At 37.0% G+C, this 20,050-nt stretch overlaps 1 protein-coding gene across 1 annotated transcript in view; it reads right to left on the bottom strand.

Annotated features, from left to right (window-relative positions):
* LOC145770030 (lysosome membrane protein 2-like) overlaps nt 1-20,050 on the bottom strand; it is a 78,603-nt gene that overhangs the window by 27,134 nt on the left and 31,419 nt on the right. The window contains exons 4-6 of the mRNA XM_082581616.1: nt 16,902-17,114; nt 9,165-9,256; nt 3,984-4,033 (exon numbers count right to left, since the gene is read on the bottom strand). Of these exons, the coding sequence (XP_082437742.1) occupies nt 3,984-4,033; nt 9,165-9,256; nt 16,902-17,114 (355 nt within the window). The remainder of the gene's footprint in view (nt 1-3,983; nt 4,034-9,164; nt 9,257-16,901; nt 17,115-20,050) is intronic.

Raw genomic sequence — 20,050 nt, 5'->3', positions numbered from 1 at the left:
GAGATTTTGCGAATGCACATTTTTTAGGTTCCATAAAGGGTAAAAACATCGTTTTTATTAGCTACTTTCTAGATGTTGAGGTGAATTTTATCGCTAATACAACATTGTATAGTAGTAGCCTAGCTGCATTTGTGTCTGTGCACAACAGTCTTTGTACAATCTAGTCTTTTGCCGGAACACATGGGTGAGCGCACCAGGCCTTAAAACTCGTGTTTTTTTCCGGCAGCCATCGTGGCCTACCGAGATCTCCTTCTCGGCGGCCAAATCTGCGTGCTTGGAGGCCAAAATACAATAACGATAGCACAAGTAAATAGCATTAAACTTGCAACAATGTTAAAATGATCACTTAGCGTTGTTGAAGTCTGGGCGACGTCCTGCAATAGAATCGTTGTACCACGCATTAAATGCTTTATCGGGATTGTAATCCGGTATTGCGGGACCATCTAACGACCTTAAATTGTTTTAACTGCTCGCAGCTCAGTAAATTGTTTCAACTGCATACCGCCTTTCATAAAACCTGACCATTTATTCCGTTATGATGTCACCATTGAGGGAGTGAAGTCACAAACCCACAGCGTTCTCAACTATGAAGACACTTGTTTTACCCACGGATGTCAACTAACCTAGTTCTCCTTTTTAACAACGATTCAATGTCCGACAACATTGAATCGATATAAAAATGACAATATTGCCAGCTGATGTAAATTAGCACTTCGGATTAACACTTCATTAAAATAAACATCGGGAATTGCAAACAAGACTTACAGCGTTGGTGATCGCAGCTGGATATATTCAATACAACAGTAGTGACTATGATGCGCTGACCTAATTCTGCGTCACTCTTTGATACTACATATTTTCGACATTTAATCCACGATCATTCTATTGTGAAATTAAATAATTGGCTAGAAGAAACCGGCGGCCAAACTTGGCCGATGGAGGAGGTAGCACCGGCGGTCATTCAAGCACTACTTAGCGGCCATGGCCGCCGGCTGCTTTAAGGCCTGGCGCACTCTCATCTTTCTCATCATGTGATCATCTGTTGGGGTTGGAACCATGGGTCTTACCAACCCTTTTCAAATACACTAGACTTTCAAACATGACTATTGTCTGATGCATTACTGTCTTGCAGAAACTTAGTTTTTCAGATATTTTTCTGATTACCCTTCTTTGTGCAATATTACAAATTTTTGACCTTTTAGCAGCTGATAAGCTCCTTTTTTGTCCATATTTTTCAGCAACAAATTTTAAAAACATATGTGGTAAAATTCAAAAAAATCACCGAATAGGGCTCTCACCGAATCGGACTCACCGAATAGTAGCAGACCCCTTCTAACCAATGGTAATATGGTAAAGTAGGCTCGCAAAGCACACACTCCACTTGTGTAAGTGCAGGTCTACTGCAGGGTGGTCCTTATAAAGTGAATGCCACACTTGATTCCACGCATTGGGGGATTAGAAGACAAGGTTTTTATTATACTAAGACTTCGGAGCTAACGAGAGTAGGGTGGCAAGTTCCTTTCTCTCGCCTCTTTTCCTTCAGCAACTACGCCTACCCAATTTATTACATCCTGGGTAAAGGTGAGCCGCGCTTTACAACAACCATCTTAAGCCGGGATGAAACCAAGATTGTATGACTGGAAAGCAAGCGCCTAATCCACTGTGGTCCCTAATGTAATATGAACTAAACATTTAAGTTAGAGGAAACTGTATTGACGCTCCTTGCATTGGTTCCACTTGATGTAAAAACACTTACCGGTACTGTAAAGTATTTTTGTTTTAATCAATTAATGTATGCTCATCCTCAATGCAAACAAAATTTTACCGAGTCCATTGACATAACACAAAATGTGAGCGGTTATAAAATAATAATATGATAAGTATATCTTTTCACATGTTCAAATTAGCCCGCAATTTAGTGAGTTGTAACTGAATTTGAGGCACTGTAGTTTTCGTTTACAGTGTACTGTATGAGGAATGCAAGTATATGAGGAAATGTTAGAAACTTTGTCACTACTGCTGTTTTAGTTGAAAATTTTATAGTTGTAACAAATTACTTTAAGGTTTCAAGCAATTGAAATGGTACAATGGATGAATAGTGAATAGCCATAATTATAATTGTGTTACGAGTAAAACAAATTCTTCTCTGACATGTATCTAACTGAATTTATTTCACTTCAAAGTATGAGAATGAGATCAGCAATTGACGGTGTTCACTTTTTGAGTGCTGCTTAAAATTGGTTCCCAATTTTCTATTTTGTTAAAGTCTGCAATGAGAACTTTTTATTATGGTGTGTATTAACAGCAACTTCCTGAACATGGTGCTGCTTCAATACTGCTTAGTAGACAAATACGTACTCGTAAATATCACATGGTGTTAAATCCCGTGATGTTACAGTAAAAGTTGATACTTCCTGCTTTCTATTCAGGCTAGCAATTCATTCAATTTTTGTGCTTTGACAAAGGTTTTTACAGTTTAAGGTAGGTCTACCCTGAAAAAACTAAAATGTGGATTTCTCAACATACAACTCATTTATTGTTTTTAAAATGATGCATGAAGTACAAATAATTTTAAAATAGCAAAAAAAAATTTCAAAATGTGGCAGTTTTTCCCAAAACCGCCACTGAGTGGTGAAAAATACACAAATTTTAAACACAAATATTTCTAATACCACTTACTGAATGTTAATCAAATTTTAACAGAATGTTTGTAAGTATCAAGACTGAAGCTTTATGTCAGGAAATTGAGATATTTTGAGAACATAAAAATTTATTCAAATTGTTGCATTTTTTCAGAAATTTTTGATCCTTGGACATGAAAAAAATAGTTGTCGACAGCAACATGGACAAAATTTCCAAAATTCTTTGACCTGAGGCTCTGCATGTTTGCTCTGTCAGATAGTGTTAAAAATTTGAAAGCGATTGGCAAAGAAATAAAAGAGATATCTGGGATTGAAATTTTGTATTTGGTCAAAAATCACATTTTACGTAAAACGACAATGAACATTTTCAACACATTAATAGCCTCGTTTATCATAAGTAGACCCTTCTTTTGCCTCTGCTTGGGTTTGGAATCCTTTCTTAAGTGCTTTTAATGTTTTTCTCCTGGTCTTGGATGTGTCAGAGCTTCTTTTTCTTGATTTGTCAAGTCAAAGCTTGTCGAGTGTTTGGCAGATTTCTGAATATTCAGATATTTTGCCACTTAATTTTTTTGCTGCAGTAGAAGGTTGGCATAAAGGGCTTTGATCTTCTGTTGTTGGATGGCTTTCTGGTGTTACAGGAAAGGTCACACTTGTGTTACATCTTATCATACAGTTCATCACTACCACCATTGTTAGACTTACAACCAACCTTATTCAACTTTCTTTGTTTAGCAATACCACGAAATTGAACTTTCTTCTTTTCATGTTTTTGTTTTATTATTTCCTATTTTTGATGACTGAAACTTGCCCAAAAGTGATGCAATAATCAATTAAATATGAAAACTAAAGCTTTGTTCAATACTCAATAGTCTTGGAAAGTTTGCTTCAAAATGATGATCTTAAGTTACAGACAAAGCCAGCCAGTAGTTGTTGCTATGGGCGTTGCTAGGGAAGATGCCTAGGAGTGCCCACTTTCAAGACCCTATTTTAGCCCCAAACCTTCCACCTACCAGTTCAAAACTTCGCAAATCTTAAACTAGCTATCTCAGAGTTTCCAAACAAGTTTAAAAAAAAAAACGTTTTTTTTTTAGTTTTTTTCAGGGTAGACCTACCTTAATGATCGCAATAATACAGCTTTCACAATTCAACTACATGTTCATACGGTTCATATTCTTAAGAGTACATTTTTGAAACTAACGATTGTTTTGAACAGGTTTTGTTTTTCGGGATTCGACGAAACACTTGACAAACTTATGTTGAAATAAAAGTTTGCTTATTGGGCATACAGTACTCCATAGGGAAGTTAACAATTAATTGCTTTTCTCACATTACCAAGATTACCTGTCCCGTTAATCATGTTGGCTTCAGGTGATGACCAGTATGACAGCGACCTGAAACAATGATGTGAAGTTACGAAACTATCCATTATCCACGTTGCAATAACATTGAATACACGGAAACTTGTTTCTCGGCAGCCGATTTGTAGCAAGAATTGACAGCGATAGACACGTGTTTTGCCCATGAGGCTGGGCTCATCAGTATCGCACCATATTCTTGCCACAAGGGTATTCGACCGCCGCTTTACCGGTCAGAAACTTCTAACATAAAAAAAATTTTAGACAGATCCAATTTAATTCGAAAGAAGTTACTTTCAGTTTGCTAGGAAGATAGTAAATAGCTAAACGATTAAGCCACCGGCCAACAGTAGGAGCACGTTTAACGGTTTAACACATGTTCCTACTGAGCACTTTTGTTGCCTGTGCAATAAAAGATGTCTGCGGCCGGGTGTTGCAAGGTTGAGTTTTGCTGATGAACGTTGAAGAAACGTTTGTCCGTTCTAACTTTTCTCAGATATAACACGACATTTCTCAGCGACACTTAGTGTTGTAGCTAGTCAGGAAGTGCAAATTTTGGTTTGTAACAGCTACTTGAAAGGAAATATTTTCATCAGAAAAAATGGCCGAAATAAATAAAAAATGACCGAATTTTTTCAAGTCATTTTGGACAAATGACCGAAAAGTCTCAGCAAAAAAAAAAAACACGGGCAACCAAATCTTACCATATGTAGGCTACAGCAGATCCACATACTAAAATGAAAAGTTGCATAGACGCAGAGCTAATCGGGCATTTTAACGAATATTTCTGGAAACAGCATCCAAAAATACGCCACAATCAACTGTTTTCATCTCCAAAGCAAACAACTTTTGAAAAATTGTTGACCAACTGTGATCAAACTAACTCTGAAAAACTTAGTCTAGTTTTACAATCGATTCCAAGTATTCCTTCCAACACCCGCAACTCTTATAATCGACTTCAAGGTACGGTATTTCAATCAGCACTTTTCATATAACTCTAATCTTGATTACAATTTCTAATCATCATACTTAAACTACGCAGCTAGTTACAACAGGTTTACTTTCACTAGAAGCATCCAGAAACTACGGCAATATTATACACTAACCAAGCCATACTTGTATCTAAAAGCTGTACAACACTTTGGATAAATTTAATGTGGTAGCCTATTCTCTATTTCTTCAATACAGAGTATGTGTATGTTTGGGACGCTTTTGCACATGCACGTCATGCGCACAAATCGAAATGACCACTTTACCGTGTTTTACCATAAAAACTGTTTATGGCTTTCTTGCAACATAACATTATTAATGTATTTTAGAGCAGTAACAAATAATATTTGAACTTTAAATGCCGTAAACAAAGTCGTCGTTGTCATCGTCTAGTAAGCCTCTGCGGTCGAGGGCTATCCTTTTACCGCCCCAGATTCTCGATGTTTCCGAGCCAAGCTGGAAGGCTACTAGAGAGCAGCCAGTCTTTTGTTTCATTATCCAAGCCACGCAGACCATCGACTCCATTAGGTGGCTTAAAGATGGTGCAATTGTTGATGATGGGGTCTGCGATCTGTTCCTCAGCACCACATTCACATGTAGAAGAAAGAAGCCATTTCCCATTGGTGCATGGTTGAGCGGAAAAGCCCGACCACTGTACGGAGATGGTTGAGGCGCACCCACGCCTGTCTTTGTAGTGTCAGGACGACGGTGGGACGGGTGTCGGCATCGGCGATGAAGATTGAACAAATGGAGTCTGGTGGTGTTTGACTTCCATTGAGAGTTGCATTTATAACCCCCCCAATTAGTGACAATAAACAAAATGGCATCAAAACAATAAGAGCCAATTTTACACAAAAGTGGGAAGAGGGGGTTTGGACAGAAATTTCAAAAAATTATACCAGAGATCTTAGAATATATTGTTGCATCCTAAAATCAGAGCTTAAGTAAAAATTACACTGCGTCACAAAAAAATATGACATGTCGGTAACTGAGATGCCAATACCCATTCTAGACGTAGTTTGGGGCGCTGATTCCGAATCTGAAATCGGTTTTGCTCTATCACGTCAGGTTTTTGAGTTATTCACAATTTTTATTTTCTCTAAATTGGCTTATAGTTGATTATATTGGCAATTGCTAATGTGCCTCTAAATCGCTTTATTGCCTGCAAAGTTGCTTTTATTGATTAAAAAAACATGACGAAAAAAATCGATTGAAGATACCGCAAACAAAACAAAAAAAAAATCGTGGAAAGAAAAAAAAATTGTGGAAAAGTTTACATTTGTGGAAAGTTTACCCCTCAAGACCTTCAAAAACCTATCACTGCTGGACTGAAACATGCTTACAAACTTTATTTCGGAGTTAAATTGGGAGATGAAGATAAGTCGTGGGCTCCCCATTTAGGCTGCTCGTCTTGCTACACTTCCCTAACCTAATGGATGAATGGAAAAAAAGAAGGAGATGCCATTTTGTGTCCCAATGGTTTGGCGAGAACAGAGAAATCATTTCATGGATTGCTATTTTTGTATGACAAACATTGCTGGGTTTTCTAAGAAAACAAAATCAAATACCCCAACTGCGTTTCAGCAATCAAACCTGTTCCTCATAGCCACGAATATCCTATTCCAGAACCTCCAGCAACAGTAACTTCATTTGATTCTGAATCCGAAACAAGCACTGATGTGGGAACAAGTAGTGCGTCTGAATTTGAAGAATCCACAACTGAAGAAACTTTCCAATTCCCACACATTTTATCACAAGGAGATTTGGTTAGAGATTTAAATTTTTCAAAAGAAAAATCTGAGTTACTTGGGTCACGACTGAAGCAATGGAATTTATTGCAAAAAGGCGTCAGCATCACATCTTTTCGAAAAAGGCATGCAAACTTGGCTCCTTATTTTTGTCTTGAAGAAGACATTTGCTACTGTTCGGATATCAATGGCCTTATGCATTCCATGGATGAAAGATATGAAGCCAGTGAATGGAGACTTTTTATAGATTCCAATAAAACTAGTTTAAAAGCTGTTCTACTACACAATGGAAATGAAAAACCGTCAGTTCCAGAGGCCTACAGCACCAAGACCAAAGAAACATATGGAGCAATGAAGAATTTGCTAACATGCATCAGTTATAAAAACCATAAATGGCATATATGGGGTGACCTAAGAGTTGTTGGACTCTTACTTGGTTTGCAGCTGGGTTACACTAAGTACATGTGTTTCCTTTGTTTGTGGAATAGCCCGGCAGATGAACAGCATTATAGTACAGAAAAATGGCCCACGCGTGCAAATTTCAACCCAGGCAATTTCAATGTGCAACATCAGTCATTAGTTGATGCAAACAAAATTTTCCTTCCTCCACTCCACATAAAGCTTGGTTTGTTCAAAAATTTTGTGAAAGCCATGGATAAACAAAGTGATGGATTTAAATATATTTGCGAGATATTTTTTTACAAATCTGACGCAAAGCTGAAGCAAGGAATCTTAATTGGACCAGAAATAAGAAAATTGTTGAAAGATGAAATTTTTGAAAGCAAATTGACTCTACAAGAAATTGCGGCCTGGGACAGTTTTATTTTGGTTGTTGAAAATTTTCTTGGTAAGCACAAAGCAACCAATTACAAAGTAATTGTCAACAAAATGCTAAAGTCATATGAAGCGATGGGGGCTCGGATGTCGGTTAAAATGCATTTTTTGCATAGTCACCTAGATTTTTTTCCACCCAACAATGCTGATGTCAGTGATGAACAATTGAACATAGAGAGAGGTTTCATCAAGACATTAAAATCATAGAAGAAAGATACCAGGGGAATGTCAGTCCTGCCATGATGGCTGACTTTTGTTGGTCTCTTCAAAGAAACACCAATGAAGACCATCGCAGGAAGAGAAGATGCCCACAGCATTTCTAAAATGTTCAATGAGAACCTTTTTTCTGCAAAAAATGACTGATATCTTGGTCTTATAACGTAGCCTTTATGCTAAAAGACGACTTTTTAAGCTAACAGAAGTTTGTTAATTGTGATATTTGTTAAGTATTTGCGATTGCATTTAATTTGTTCGTATATGCTGCATATCAATTAACAACAAGCTTAAATATAGCTGTCAATTGATGCAAATATTCGTAAAGTTAGGCTCTTTATTACGGCATATTATTTTTCATGTTGAATTGAATTTTTGATTGGCAGTGATTAAAAGAAATTTCCAGACTCTTTCATGAATTTTAAAAAGACTTTTTTGACTGCGGCAAAAAAAACAACATTATAACAAAACTGACCCAATTTTCAAAAATTTAAAAATAAAAATTATAAATAGCTCAACAACCTGACGTGATAGAGCAAAACCGATTTCAGATTCGGAATCAGTGCCCCAAACTACGTCTAGAATGGATATTGGTATCTCAGTTACCGACATGTCATATTTTTTTGTGACGCAGTGTTATCCTCCCCCCTAATTAAACTAATATTGATAGCTACAAAGCTGATTGTACATGTGACGCGATATTTGCCCTTTGTCCAGCCGACACTGCCGCATACGTTAAAAGCAATTAGTGTCACCAGCAAGCCATATAACCAAATATTTTGATAAGTCATCATTGTTTGCAAAGACACTCAATCTTTTCAGTGCGGTACCAAAATTTGTCAGCAAAACTGTTGTTTATATTGTCAACAAGAATCAATTGAACATGATCACATTGGGTAAGGCCACAGCAAGATTTACCTCATCTCACAAGAACTTATTATTTTGGTCAAACTTTGCTACATGTAAGTTACATGTTTGTGATGTCATAACAGCATACAGCACATCAGAATGTTGTTTCAAGCTAAGCAAAAGAGCTTTCTAGAAATATAGTAGCAGTTGCGCAATTAAAGGTTTCTTCCAGACAAATAATCAGCTATAACAGCTTGTAAGAATTACACAATCAAATAGCCTGTCTATTCTAGGACAAGAATGTAGCCTGCAGTCTAGGCTATGCTTATTGATGGTGACATTGCCCGCTAATTCATTTGCCCAACACTCTCATCAGTGTTGTAGTAATGAATACAATGCAAGACTAACAGTTCACTCGGTCATAGTATAATGTATAATTGAGCTACTGATAAAAACGGATTTTCATTTTATGGGGACACTTTCTCGAAGGAAAAAATCGTTCACCAGTGCTTTGAAACAATGTTACGGCTTACTTTTCTCCATTCCATCTATGAATCAGGTTGGCATTAATAACATCCCTTCCCCCTGTATCTGCCAGGTACAGTCCATCATAGGAGTTGTTATACTGCAAATAAATGTTGACATATGACCTTTGCTCCAAAAGAAATGTGCTGAAATCAAGCCGATTGTCAATGTGCAGCACAAAGACTGTGGTGAAACCTCAATTGTTTTTGTAATACAACTCAGCACCTAGTTACTGTACAAATTTTTTGATACTTTAAGCTATCATAAATATTTCGTCCTAATAATAATGTATTTGTAATAATAATGTAATATAATATTTGAAGTGGATACAGTTTGCAAGGTTACAGCATAATTTATGCATGTCGGCAGCATTTTCATTGGCTAAAGTCGACTGAAAAGAATAAAGCTATATGTTCAGCAGCAGTGCTGCCAGACCTTTTTTTGAATAAATTGTACTGTGTGTGGTGTCGTAAAAATCACTTCACTTCGGTAGCTTTGTTTTTTGTTCAAACTGTGACAACTTGCCATACTGTTTCTTCTCAATTTGCTTTCAAATACATTTTGAACTTTTTTCTCACTAAAGGCTACATTTTAATATAATTAAAAATGCATTAAAATCACCAAAAACTTATTCATTTTTGATGTTTGTAAATGCTTTGAAAAATTAAACTGAATAATCAAAATGTATCTGCGAAAAAAGAGTAGTATATGTATGTATTTTTTTATTTATTTAATCGTATTCTTGCTTTTGATTACTTTTTTTTCGAAATTTGTACGGTCACACGGCAGTGCTTCCCAACCGGTGGGTCACGACCCATTGGTGGGTCGCGAAGCATTTCTAAATGTTAAAATTTTCTAAAAAATATTGACATTACTATGGATCTCGCAAGCCGCAGGTTGGTCTTGAACAGTACTGCGCCTTCGCCATCGCTACTCTTATCTTCACTTCATATGTTGACTTTCCATTTTCATGAATTGTGCACCCTGTTTTCTATTGGATCGGAAAAATATTGTATTATGATTACGTAACAATGTAACAATTAGAAGCGTTTGTGTCGCATTAACTATTTCAGTATGCCTGTAGTAAAGATGCCGTAATAAAGATGTCATATCTCATTGTGGGTCGCACAATAAAACTTGCAGTAAAAGTGGGTCGCGAACTGAAAAAGGTTGGGAAGTAGGGTGCGGTGAAAAATTAAAATTTTTGAATTTCAACAAAAAGTATGTCTTAAATGGTGGCCCTACACCTAAAAACATGTATGATGGTGTTTTGGAGTTGTTGCACCCCTAACTGTCCGTGCAACCTTGGAAAGCTGTATGCGGGGGCCCCAAAATCATAAAAAATAGCATAACTCATGATCCATGTGTCGTAGAAAGTTAGTTTTTGGCTCTATGGAATCAGAAACACCATGTTTCTATTTGTTCCAAGAGAACTTTTAACTCTAAGAGCAATAGAATTTAAGTTACGCGTAAAAATCGAATTTCAGTGCCCAAGAGAACGAGGAAAGTTCAGAAATCAGAGTAAACGAAGAGAACTTTTTTCAGCTGGTTGATGCAATTTATTTTGATGGCAGAAAGGATTTAACTCTAACCTTGGTAAAAGAACAAACCGGAAAAACTTCAATGTCTACAAAACTGGAAGAACACTACGTTGTTGTGGGTGAGCCAGAGGAAGTTTATTTGACACACTTTACAACAAGCAATAGTAAAGGATAAACACTTGCTGAAAATTTGTATAATGTCTTGTCAGGAACTGATCTGGAGCATAAACTGAAAATTACTGGTTCTGATGGAACTGCTGTGAACACTGGCAATATCAATGGCTGTATTGTAAACCTGGAGAGACACCTTCAACGCCCATGGCAGTGGGTAATTTGTTTACTTCATTGCAATGAACTGCCATTACGACATGTTTTCTCCTTACTAGATGGTTGCACAAAAAGTCCTGACAGCTTTTCAGGTGCAATTGGAAAAGAAATTGGCGGTTCAGTTTTCGAATGGCCTATTGCAGAGTTTCAGCCACTTCCATATTTCACTTTCCCGACTTTACCAAATGACGTTACTGATGATCTAAGTTCAGACCAATTCTACGCTTACAGAATTTGTTGGTGCATCATTTTAGGAGAAGTGGATGAAGATTTGAGATTTATGAAAGTAGGACCTATCGTGCACTCTCGGTGGTTAATTTTTGGATGTAGAATTCTTCGAAGATATGTTTCAACTTCAACACCATCCAAGAACCTTAGAGTTTTGGCTGAATTTTGTTTGAAAGTATATTTTTCTTCTTGGTTGGACATCAAACTGAACAACAAGATTTCTGATGGCAGCAAGAATATCTTCAGAATGTTGCAGCGTGTTATCAAATTTTCAAATCAGCAAGTAAAAGATGAGGCCTTGAAAACTCTTCAAAGAAATGCTTATTTTGGCCACCACAAAAACATCTTGCTTGCAATGTTGTGTGACGAGGATGATGATATTCGAAGATTGGGTGTAAATAAAATACGAGCATTACAAAATGGCTCTACATTGGGAAAAGTTTCTGAATGGCATCGAGAAGAAGAAGATGTGATTGTTGAAGATGTTGATAATTCCAAACAAGCAATTCGAAAATTTGTTTTACCAAAACTTAATGTCAAGGCAAAGTCATATCATGAACTTACTGATTTGGCACTCGAAAGCATCACAGAGCCACCTGCTGTCAAGGACTTAAGTGATGCTGATTTAAACGTGCTGTTTGACAGCCCTTTGAGTTTAAAGCATCCCTGTTACAATCAAAGAGTAGAGAGACATGTCAAGCTTGTTACTGAAGCTGCTGGAGCAGTAGCTGGTTTTGAAAAACGAGATGACATGATACGCCAGCGAATCAAATCAAGAAAACTTATGAAAAAGTTTCATACTAAGCATCAATTTACTGTCGACAAACTCTCTTAGAAAAAAATTTGACAACACATCGTATTGTGTGTCCTGATGCACTGCTTCATCATCATCATCCATCGTCGGTTTGTTCCCCACTAGTGGGGGTGGCCGATTGTTTCCGCGCAGCAATTGTTTTAATCCCTTTTCTCCATTTCACCCTGTCCCTTGCATCTTCCTCCTTCAGTCCGACTTTTTTAAACTCATCCTTCACTTGTTGTTTCCACGTTCTTCTTGGACGACCGCGTTTCCTCTTCCCATCCACCTTTAGATCTAGTGCCTTTCTAAGAAAACTTCCCTCCTCCCTCCTTATCACATGTCCATACCATCTTACTCCATTTGCCTTGCCAGTTGGTCTATGGTCTCTCTCATCTCTAGCATATCCAACAATTCTTCAGACCTTTTTTCCCTTCTCTCACCTCACTCCACTTCTCTCACCCCACACATTGCTCTCACCATTGACCTTTTCCGTTCTTCTCAGGATTGCCAGTTCACTCTATCTCAATATCCATGTCTCGCTACCATATAGCACTGCAGGCCGCACACAGTTCCGATATACTTTCCTTTCATCCTTAGTGAAAATTTTCTGCCATACAACATTTCCCCACATTCCCTGAACTTTGCCCAGCCCAATCTTGCCCTTGTTGTCACCGCTGCGTCGCATCCACCACTTCCATTTATCCGATCACCCAGATAACAGAAGTCTGTCACTGTTTCGATGCCATGGCAGAACTGCTTATGATTGTGTAATGTATTGCTTATGATTAATGTCCCACACGTTGATTAGTCAAATGACATTTAAAGAGCTTAGCTTAAGTACTGGTAATTAGCCCAAACTACAGAGTTTCTTGTCCCAAAGTATTTGAGCGCATCATACACAAATTTGCATCATTGTTTTGTACAGTATACTATAAGCCAATGCTCCATTATCGAAATTTGAAGTGTAAGCTCAACAGTCAAGCACTGACACATATGACAAAAATGAAAATTTTTCTTGTTTAAATTTAGTCATTGGTTTGTCCAAACTTGTTGGCAATTTTGTGATATTTTTGCCCACAATATGTCTCAAATTTAGATATTTGAGCATAACTTAAATTTTATTGCTCTTAGAGCTAAAAGTTCTCTTGGAACAAATAGAAACATGGTGTTTCTGATTCCACAGAGCCAAAAATTAACTTTCTACGACACATGGATCATGAGTTATGCTATTTTTTATGATTTTGGGGCCCCCGCATACAGCTTTCCAAAGTTGCACGGACAGTTAGGGGAGCAACAACTCCAAAACACCATCAGACATGTTTTTAGGTGTAGGGCCACCATTTAAGACATACTTTTTGTTGAAATTCAAAAATTTTAATTTTTCACCGCACCCTATTGGGAAGCACTGGTCACACTGAGCCGGTTTCCTGTAATTTTTGAATTGCTGGTCTTTTATGACGTCACATTTCCTTTTTTTAAAAATGCCTTTGAAGATTCTCAAAGCAAACGTTCAGGAAACTTGTTACCTTTTGAATTTCTTTTTTGTGTAACTAAGTTCAATCAATCAATGTTTTATTTGTCAGTAACGGGAACATAGGTACATGTTTGAAATATGCAATTAATATACACAATGCAAAGTTACACAAGTTCCCACACCGACATGGAGACAACGAGACGACCATACGGTCTACTAGTCAACTGCCACCCTACGGAAATGACGATTTTGCCATTTAAAAAAAGCTTACAAGAGAAAAATAAAATAAAACGTTAAAACGTTCCCGCGCTTCAACATACGCACCAAAAATAATAATAAAAAAAAAAAATATTTAAGATAACGTATCGCTCTTGCACTTGCAAGTGTTAATTGTAGGACTATTATAAAAAAACAAAAAAAAACAGGTTATTTTTTCTATCTCTCTTCCAGGTTTGGTGGCTGTACAATTTTAAGATAGTGGTAGTCATGGGCTCCGTTAGAGGGGGACCGCGGGGGTGATTACCCCCACCAATCAGAGTGGGGGGGGTAACTAATGCAAAATTACCCCCCCCCACTAATGTAGAGATAAAAATTTCATTTTTAATATATTTTTTACTTTTGTGTTTTATTTTCCTGTTTTTATTTTGTTGCACAACTTTTGAGGTTTTTGTTTGGAAACTCCGACTCGCAAGGCAACGCTAAACTACGTATCCTGTCAATAATATATGCATCACAATGCGCTATGTGTGACGTCATAGTTTCTCACTGCTACAAACTGTTTAATTTCGCTTTTTCCACTCACGAACGAAACCCACTACAGTTGCACTATTTCAATGTCTTTATATTTTCGGTTGTTGTAAAAGTTAATGCATGTTAGCTTTTATTTTTTTCTGAATTGAATGTAGGCCTAGACCAGCGGTACTCAACCGGTGGGCCATGGCTCACTAGTGGGCCATGGAAAGATTTTGAGGTGGGCCACAGACCTATTTAAAAATTTGCCAGAGTTAGTGAAAAAGTTAGTTTCATTTGTATTACTATAGTTAATTTTACACTTGTGTGTTTTGTTTAGTTGTTCTGATTGTAGCAACAATGAATGGTGCTGCTATAATTTGCTGCAGAATGGTAATTTCAATTCTAATTATTAAAATAATAATTTTGGTGGCGTGATGTAATCAATGCCGTCTGTTCCAAAATACACAAACGTTGATTTTAAGCAACTACAACAGTGTGCTTCTTATAGGGATTAGGGAGCCACTTGGCTTGGTAAAGAGAAATTTTTAACTTAAAGGGAGGAATAATCGTGTTGAAAGGAATTGGGAAGAAGTGTAAATCAAATGTAAATTTATCTAAATAATCTATTGAAATGGTTAATTTATGACTGAGCACATAGTTTTAGAATTAGATCAACTTTGAGTTTTTACAACACTTGATGATATAATGAACCACTTTGTGTTTACCATCAAGTCATAACCTAACTGATAACGGTAGCCTACTGAAATTTGTGCAGATCTGTCTTAGTTTTTTTGTGAATTATTGTGGGGAGAAATTGACAATAGTTGTGTCTTTCAAAGAAGGAATACGGCATTAATGTTGAGAACCATTGTAACTACAAGTTGGTCAATAACGTTCAGGAGCACGCATCTCATTGATACACGGTATAATCTGTTTTGGAACATTTTCTGCTGTTTTTTGGTTTTAAACTTTATTTTGCAGTTTTTTTTCTTGCATAAACAATTAATGGGCCATAAGAATTTTTGTGCAAAGAAAATGGGCCACGAAAGAAAAAAGGTTGAGAACCACTGGCCTAGACCCTAGATGCTGAAACTTTTTCTTTCACTGAAGATGTTATGGCACCGGTTACGGCACAAGTACTTTTCTTCTGCAGTGGATGATGAGGTACTTTCTTTCAACTGCAGCAAATCTATCCATAGCTTGACAAAATATTTTTGACAACTATTTAGCACAATACTACTTGAAGCAGATTAAAATTTGTTATAAGGTTTTTCATAAATCTAAAGGTGGTGCGACGATCGGTCAGAGACCATTTGGATACGACCGATTCGGTCCAGACGTTTTAAATACAAGTTTTGACATTTTGATGTCATTACAAAATAAGAGTCCTGAAGACATCACCAGACAATGCCCAAGAAACACGGTCAACGGTAAAAAAATTACTGTGTCATCTAAAAAACTTATATTGAAAACAAACAAAAAAATATCATTTTGTATGATTCGATCTCCAATAAAAAGTAATCAGACACAAATTTTTATGTCTTTCACTCCAAGTTACTGTGCTTTCCACTTTCACAATTCTGCCAGACGGGACACATGTCAAGTTTATTTGAGCAAACGTTGTACTTCAATAGTTTAAAAATAAATTTTAACTTACATCTTAATTTTTGCTAAATTTCTTTTAGCTAATTTGAGAAGAATTGAAACTCTCTAACTTATATGAAACAATAAACTCCAATGGACTAAAGTTGAAGAATGTGATTGTTCTTCTTCCAGTTTAGCATTGTTCATGTCTGCTTGGAGAGTATATGTCAGCTACTTTCAAAGTATTGATCTAAAAAACTGCAAAGTCACATCGACTAAATGCAATAAAATTGCTGATTGGAAGCATTCCAGGTCATATGAAGTTGAAACCCAATTATTCCGTACTGTGATCCCTAATGACAGCAATAATATGAAAATGGGTTTTACTTTAGTTGATAAATCTCTGTTGTAATTCATTTGAATAAGCACTAAGCAGATGCCGCTGTGGATTTTAGGATAGCGAGTCTACATTCGGTCGTCTCCGATAAAGGCTGTCTCCCAATCGGAGCATTCTGTGCGACGATACCGGTAATTTCTTTGGCAGATGAATACAACCAGCACAAAAAATGCATAAAGTTTCAGCCATTTTTTTAAACAGTTTTAAAATTATATAAGTAGCCTATGCTACATTGAACTACAAAAACTTCAATAAATGTTACGAATCCGGTTCATTTGCTCAACTAAATTGTTGTGCAGCGCCTTTGGTAGGGATGCTTAGAAACGTTTTTTTAGTCGTTGTTTCTTTTAATCGTTTTTTTTTAAGGTTTTATTTGTGTTTTTTGTTTTTTATACTATTTCCAATCGCTTCATACATTTTTTCAAATAACAACTGTGTTATCATAACAACGAACTGCAAAAGAAAGTGTTGAATTATAGTTGCTAAACAAATTATCTTAGAGATAATGGAAGACTTTAGAGATCAATTATTTTCGGTATGTTGATGATACCATTACTATTTTCGACATTTTCAACAAAGACTACTTGCTTACCATAAAATTTAGTAACGTAATTTAGCAATTTAAGTGCCACTGCCACATCGTTATTTTACAATGGATAAACCAACCCCAAAAAAGAAGCCAAATTGAGACGGAATGTCCACGTGAATAATTTTCATGAAAGCATGAAGGAGCTTGAACACAGGATCCGGGTATCCAAACAACCATTCATGCACAGTATGTTCCACAAACAATTCTGTTTCATCCAATGCTTTAAGAACCAAGTGGATCCAAGAGGTTGAAACCCAAGAAGGAAGTGTCGTTATTATGGTTTCAACTACCTATAAGTATAAAAACTATTCATTACATACATACTATATTACAATATTCAGATCTATCACAATTAAAACATCTGCATCTTATTATGAAGATGACATAGCCTAACGTAGAAACAAACGTTTGCATTCAAGAAAAATCAACACTTATACTTTGTATATTAATTAATTAATTATTAATATTAGGGTGGAGATAATCTTGATTTCAACTTTAGCCTTGATTTTAATAAGATACAGCAGTATATTCTAAGACTTCTGGTATAATTTTTTAAAGTTGCTGTCCAAACCCCCTCCTGAAAATTACCTTTCATGTAAAATGAACTCATATTGTATCCTGTCACAATCAAGGTGCAAATGCCTCGCGATGGCTTGCTTTGTATCTTCAAAGAATGTGCTGTTTTCATTATGGAATTCTTGAGCAGTATGTTATTATCGGTTATGACCTGAAGTAACCTCTGATTGAGAAATTTGTAACGTATTTCTAGAATCATCTGTAAGCATGCAAATCTAGAAGGTTCTGTTGTTTTTCATGATTTCTGAGCGTCGTTTGTCATGACGTCATAAGGTTGTTTATCAGTAAATGTCCGATTGCGAAATCGTTATTATGTAAGAATCTTCTTGCGAACGTGACCTTCTAGAGACTTCTGTTGTTTACCTTTTAAAAATGCTACGTGACCGAACGATGGTTCTTTATGATGTAACCTTCTCGAAGTTACTGGACTGAACAGCCAACTATAAATAGAGGTGTAGTTTGTATTCTGATTATTCTGATGATGATTCTGAGATTCTGAGTATTATGGTGATTATTATGAGTTGATTATGAGAGTTGTGCTATGAGTTGTGGGTTGGTAGTTGATGCAGAAATTAAAGTTATTTGAGAAGCCGTTCGTTAAAGTTCTTCAAGAAGTCAGATTATCATTTCGCTAGTAGAATTATTCGACATTTAATTGACTGCTTTTCGGTTGACCCATTAAACTACGTCATTGAATCTTTCCAAGTCTTTTTCCTGGTAAGAGATAGAAAGAAATCGTGACATTCTGGGGGCTCGTCCGGGATTTTAAACCGAAGAATACCGAAAGATTTATTGAAAGAATAATAAATTAATGTCAAAATGGCGGATACTGTCAAACATGAGATGATTGAAGACTTAGGGAGCATGGCTGAACGAATGGGGCTGACTGGTAATGAGAAGTCTCAGTTTGTGATGGAAGAGTATCACAAGATAATGGACCAAAAAGCTCAGCGAGAAGCTGACGAAAGAGAAGATAGAAGAGCTGCTCGTGAAATAAGGAAAGCAGAACTTGAAGCTGAAGAAAAGCGAGCACAATTTGAAGCTGAGGAAAAGCGAGCACAACTTGAAGCTGAGGAAAAGCGAGCACAACTTGAAGCTGAAGCAGAGGAGAAGCGGGCGCAGCGCGAAGCAGAGGAGAAGCGGGCGCAGCGCGAAGCTGAAGCTGAAGAAAAACAAGCTCAACGAGAAGCTGAAGAGAAACAAGCTCAACGAGAAGCTGAAGAGAAACAAGCGCAGCGCGAAGCAGAAGCTGAAGAAAGAAGAGCGCAATATGAATTGGAAAAGTTAAAACTTGAATTAGAAAGACAAAAGCTGGACATTGGTGAGCGATCTAATTCTACTAATGATAATGCTCGAGATGTTATTGTGGCGCAAGTTAGACGTCCAGATTTGCCATCATTTGTTGAAGAAAAAGATGAGTTGGATAGCTTTTTGTTAAGATTTGAAAGATATGCTACAATAGCCAAATTAGAGAAGTCGACGTGGGCTACCCAGCTAAGCATGTTATTATCGGGACAAGCTCTTGATGTATATTCAAGACTTTCGCAAGAAGAAGCCATGAACTACGACAGATTGAAGTTAGCTCTGTTAAAGCGATACAATTTTACCGAGCATGGATACCGTCAAAGATTCCGTGAGGCAAAGCCTGAAAAACACGAAAGCCCAGGTCAATTTATTGAACGTTTAAGAAACCTTTTGTTAAAGTGGTTTGAACTTTCGGGGGCCGATCAATCATTGGACGGATTGGCAAACCTTATAGTTAAGGAACAATTCACAGATTCATGTTCAAAAGATTTGTCTGTTTATTTAATGGAGAGAAGTCCAAAGAATCTAGAAGAAATAGCCAGTGTGGCAGAACAGTACTTAGTTGCTCATGATGAGAAGTTGTCGACTGAAGAAACGTTGTCATGCGATAATGACGAGGAGCAAACAAATAATTTTAAAGGAGGTGCGGTTCCAAGAGAAGTACGTTGCTTTAATTGTAATGGCTTAGGTCATAAGGCTGTTAACTGCCGGAAGAAGACTAACATAAATCATCAGGAATCGAGGAAGTGGTGCAATCGTTGCAATAGGCAAGGACACGAAGCGAAGGAATGCAAGGACAAGTCGTTTTCCTTACCTAATCAGTCTGGAAAAGATAAAGACACGGACGTTTATCGATGCGGTTGTGCGTTAATGATTCCTGAACCCACGCTTGACGAGGAGATTCCGGATGAAGATGTTTGCGGAAAAATAATACCTGAAGATCACCTGCCAGTAGTGGATGGAAAAGTTGGAGACAAAAAGGTAAAAGTTTTACGTGATTCTGGTTCTACTGGTATAATAGTGAGGAGAGATTTGGTTAAAGACAGTCAATTAACGGGAAAAACTGGCCATGTGACAAAAATAGATACCACTTCAATCCAAGGACCTTTAGCGATGATATCTATCGAAACTCCGTATTGTAGTGGGACTGTGAAAGCGTTATGTTTACAAAACTCTTTAGTTGATCTTATAATCGGAAATGTTTTTGAGAAGGATTCTGAAGTTACCTGTTATTCTTGTGGCAAGAATGGTCACTTTGCTCGAGATTGTTCTGCAGATAATCAGCAACGATCTCACGATGACGGATATTACGAGCGCGAAGAACCGAGGAGAAGAGGCAGGCGAC

This window comes from Aplidium turbinatum, chromosome 1 (assembly GCF_918807975.1).
Source record: "Aplidium turbinatum chromosome 1, kaAplTurb1.1, whole genome shotgun sequence".
NCBI lineage: Eukaryota > Metazoa > Chordata > Ascidiacea > Aplousobranchia > Polyclinidae > Aplidium > Aplidium turbinatum.
Note: the sequence above shows the minus strand (reverse complement) of the source record. Positions and strands in the feature narration are given on the sequence as shown.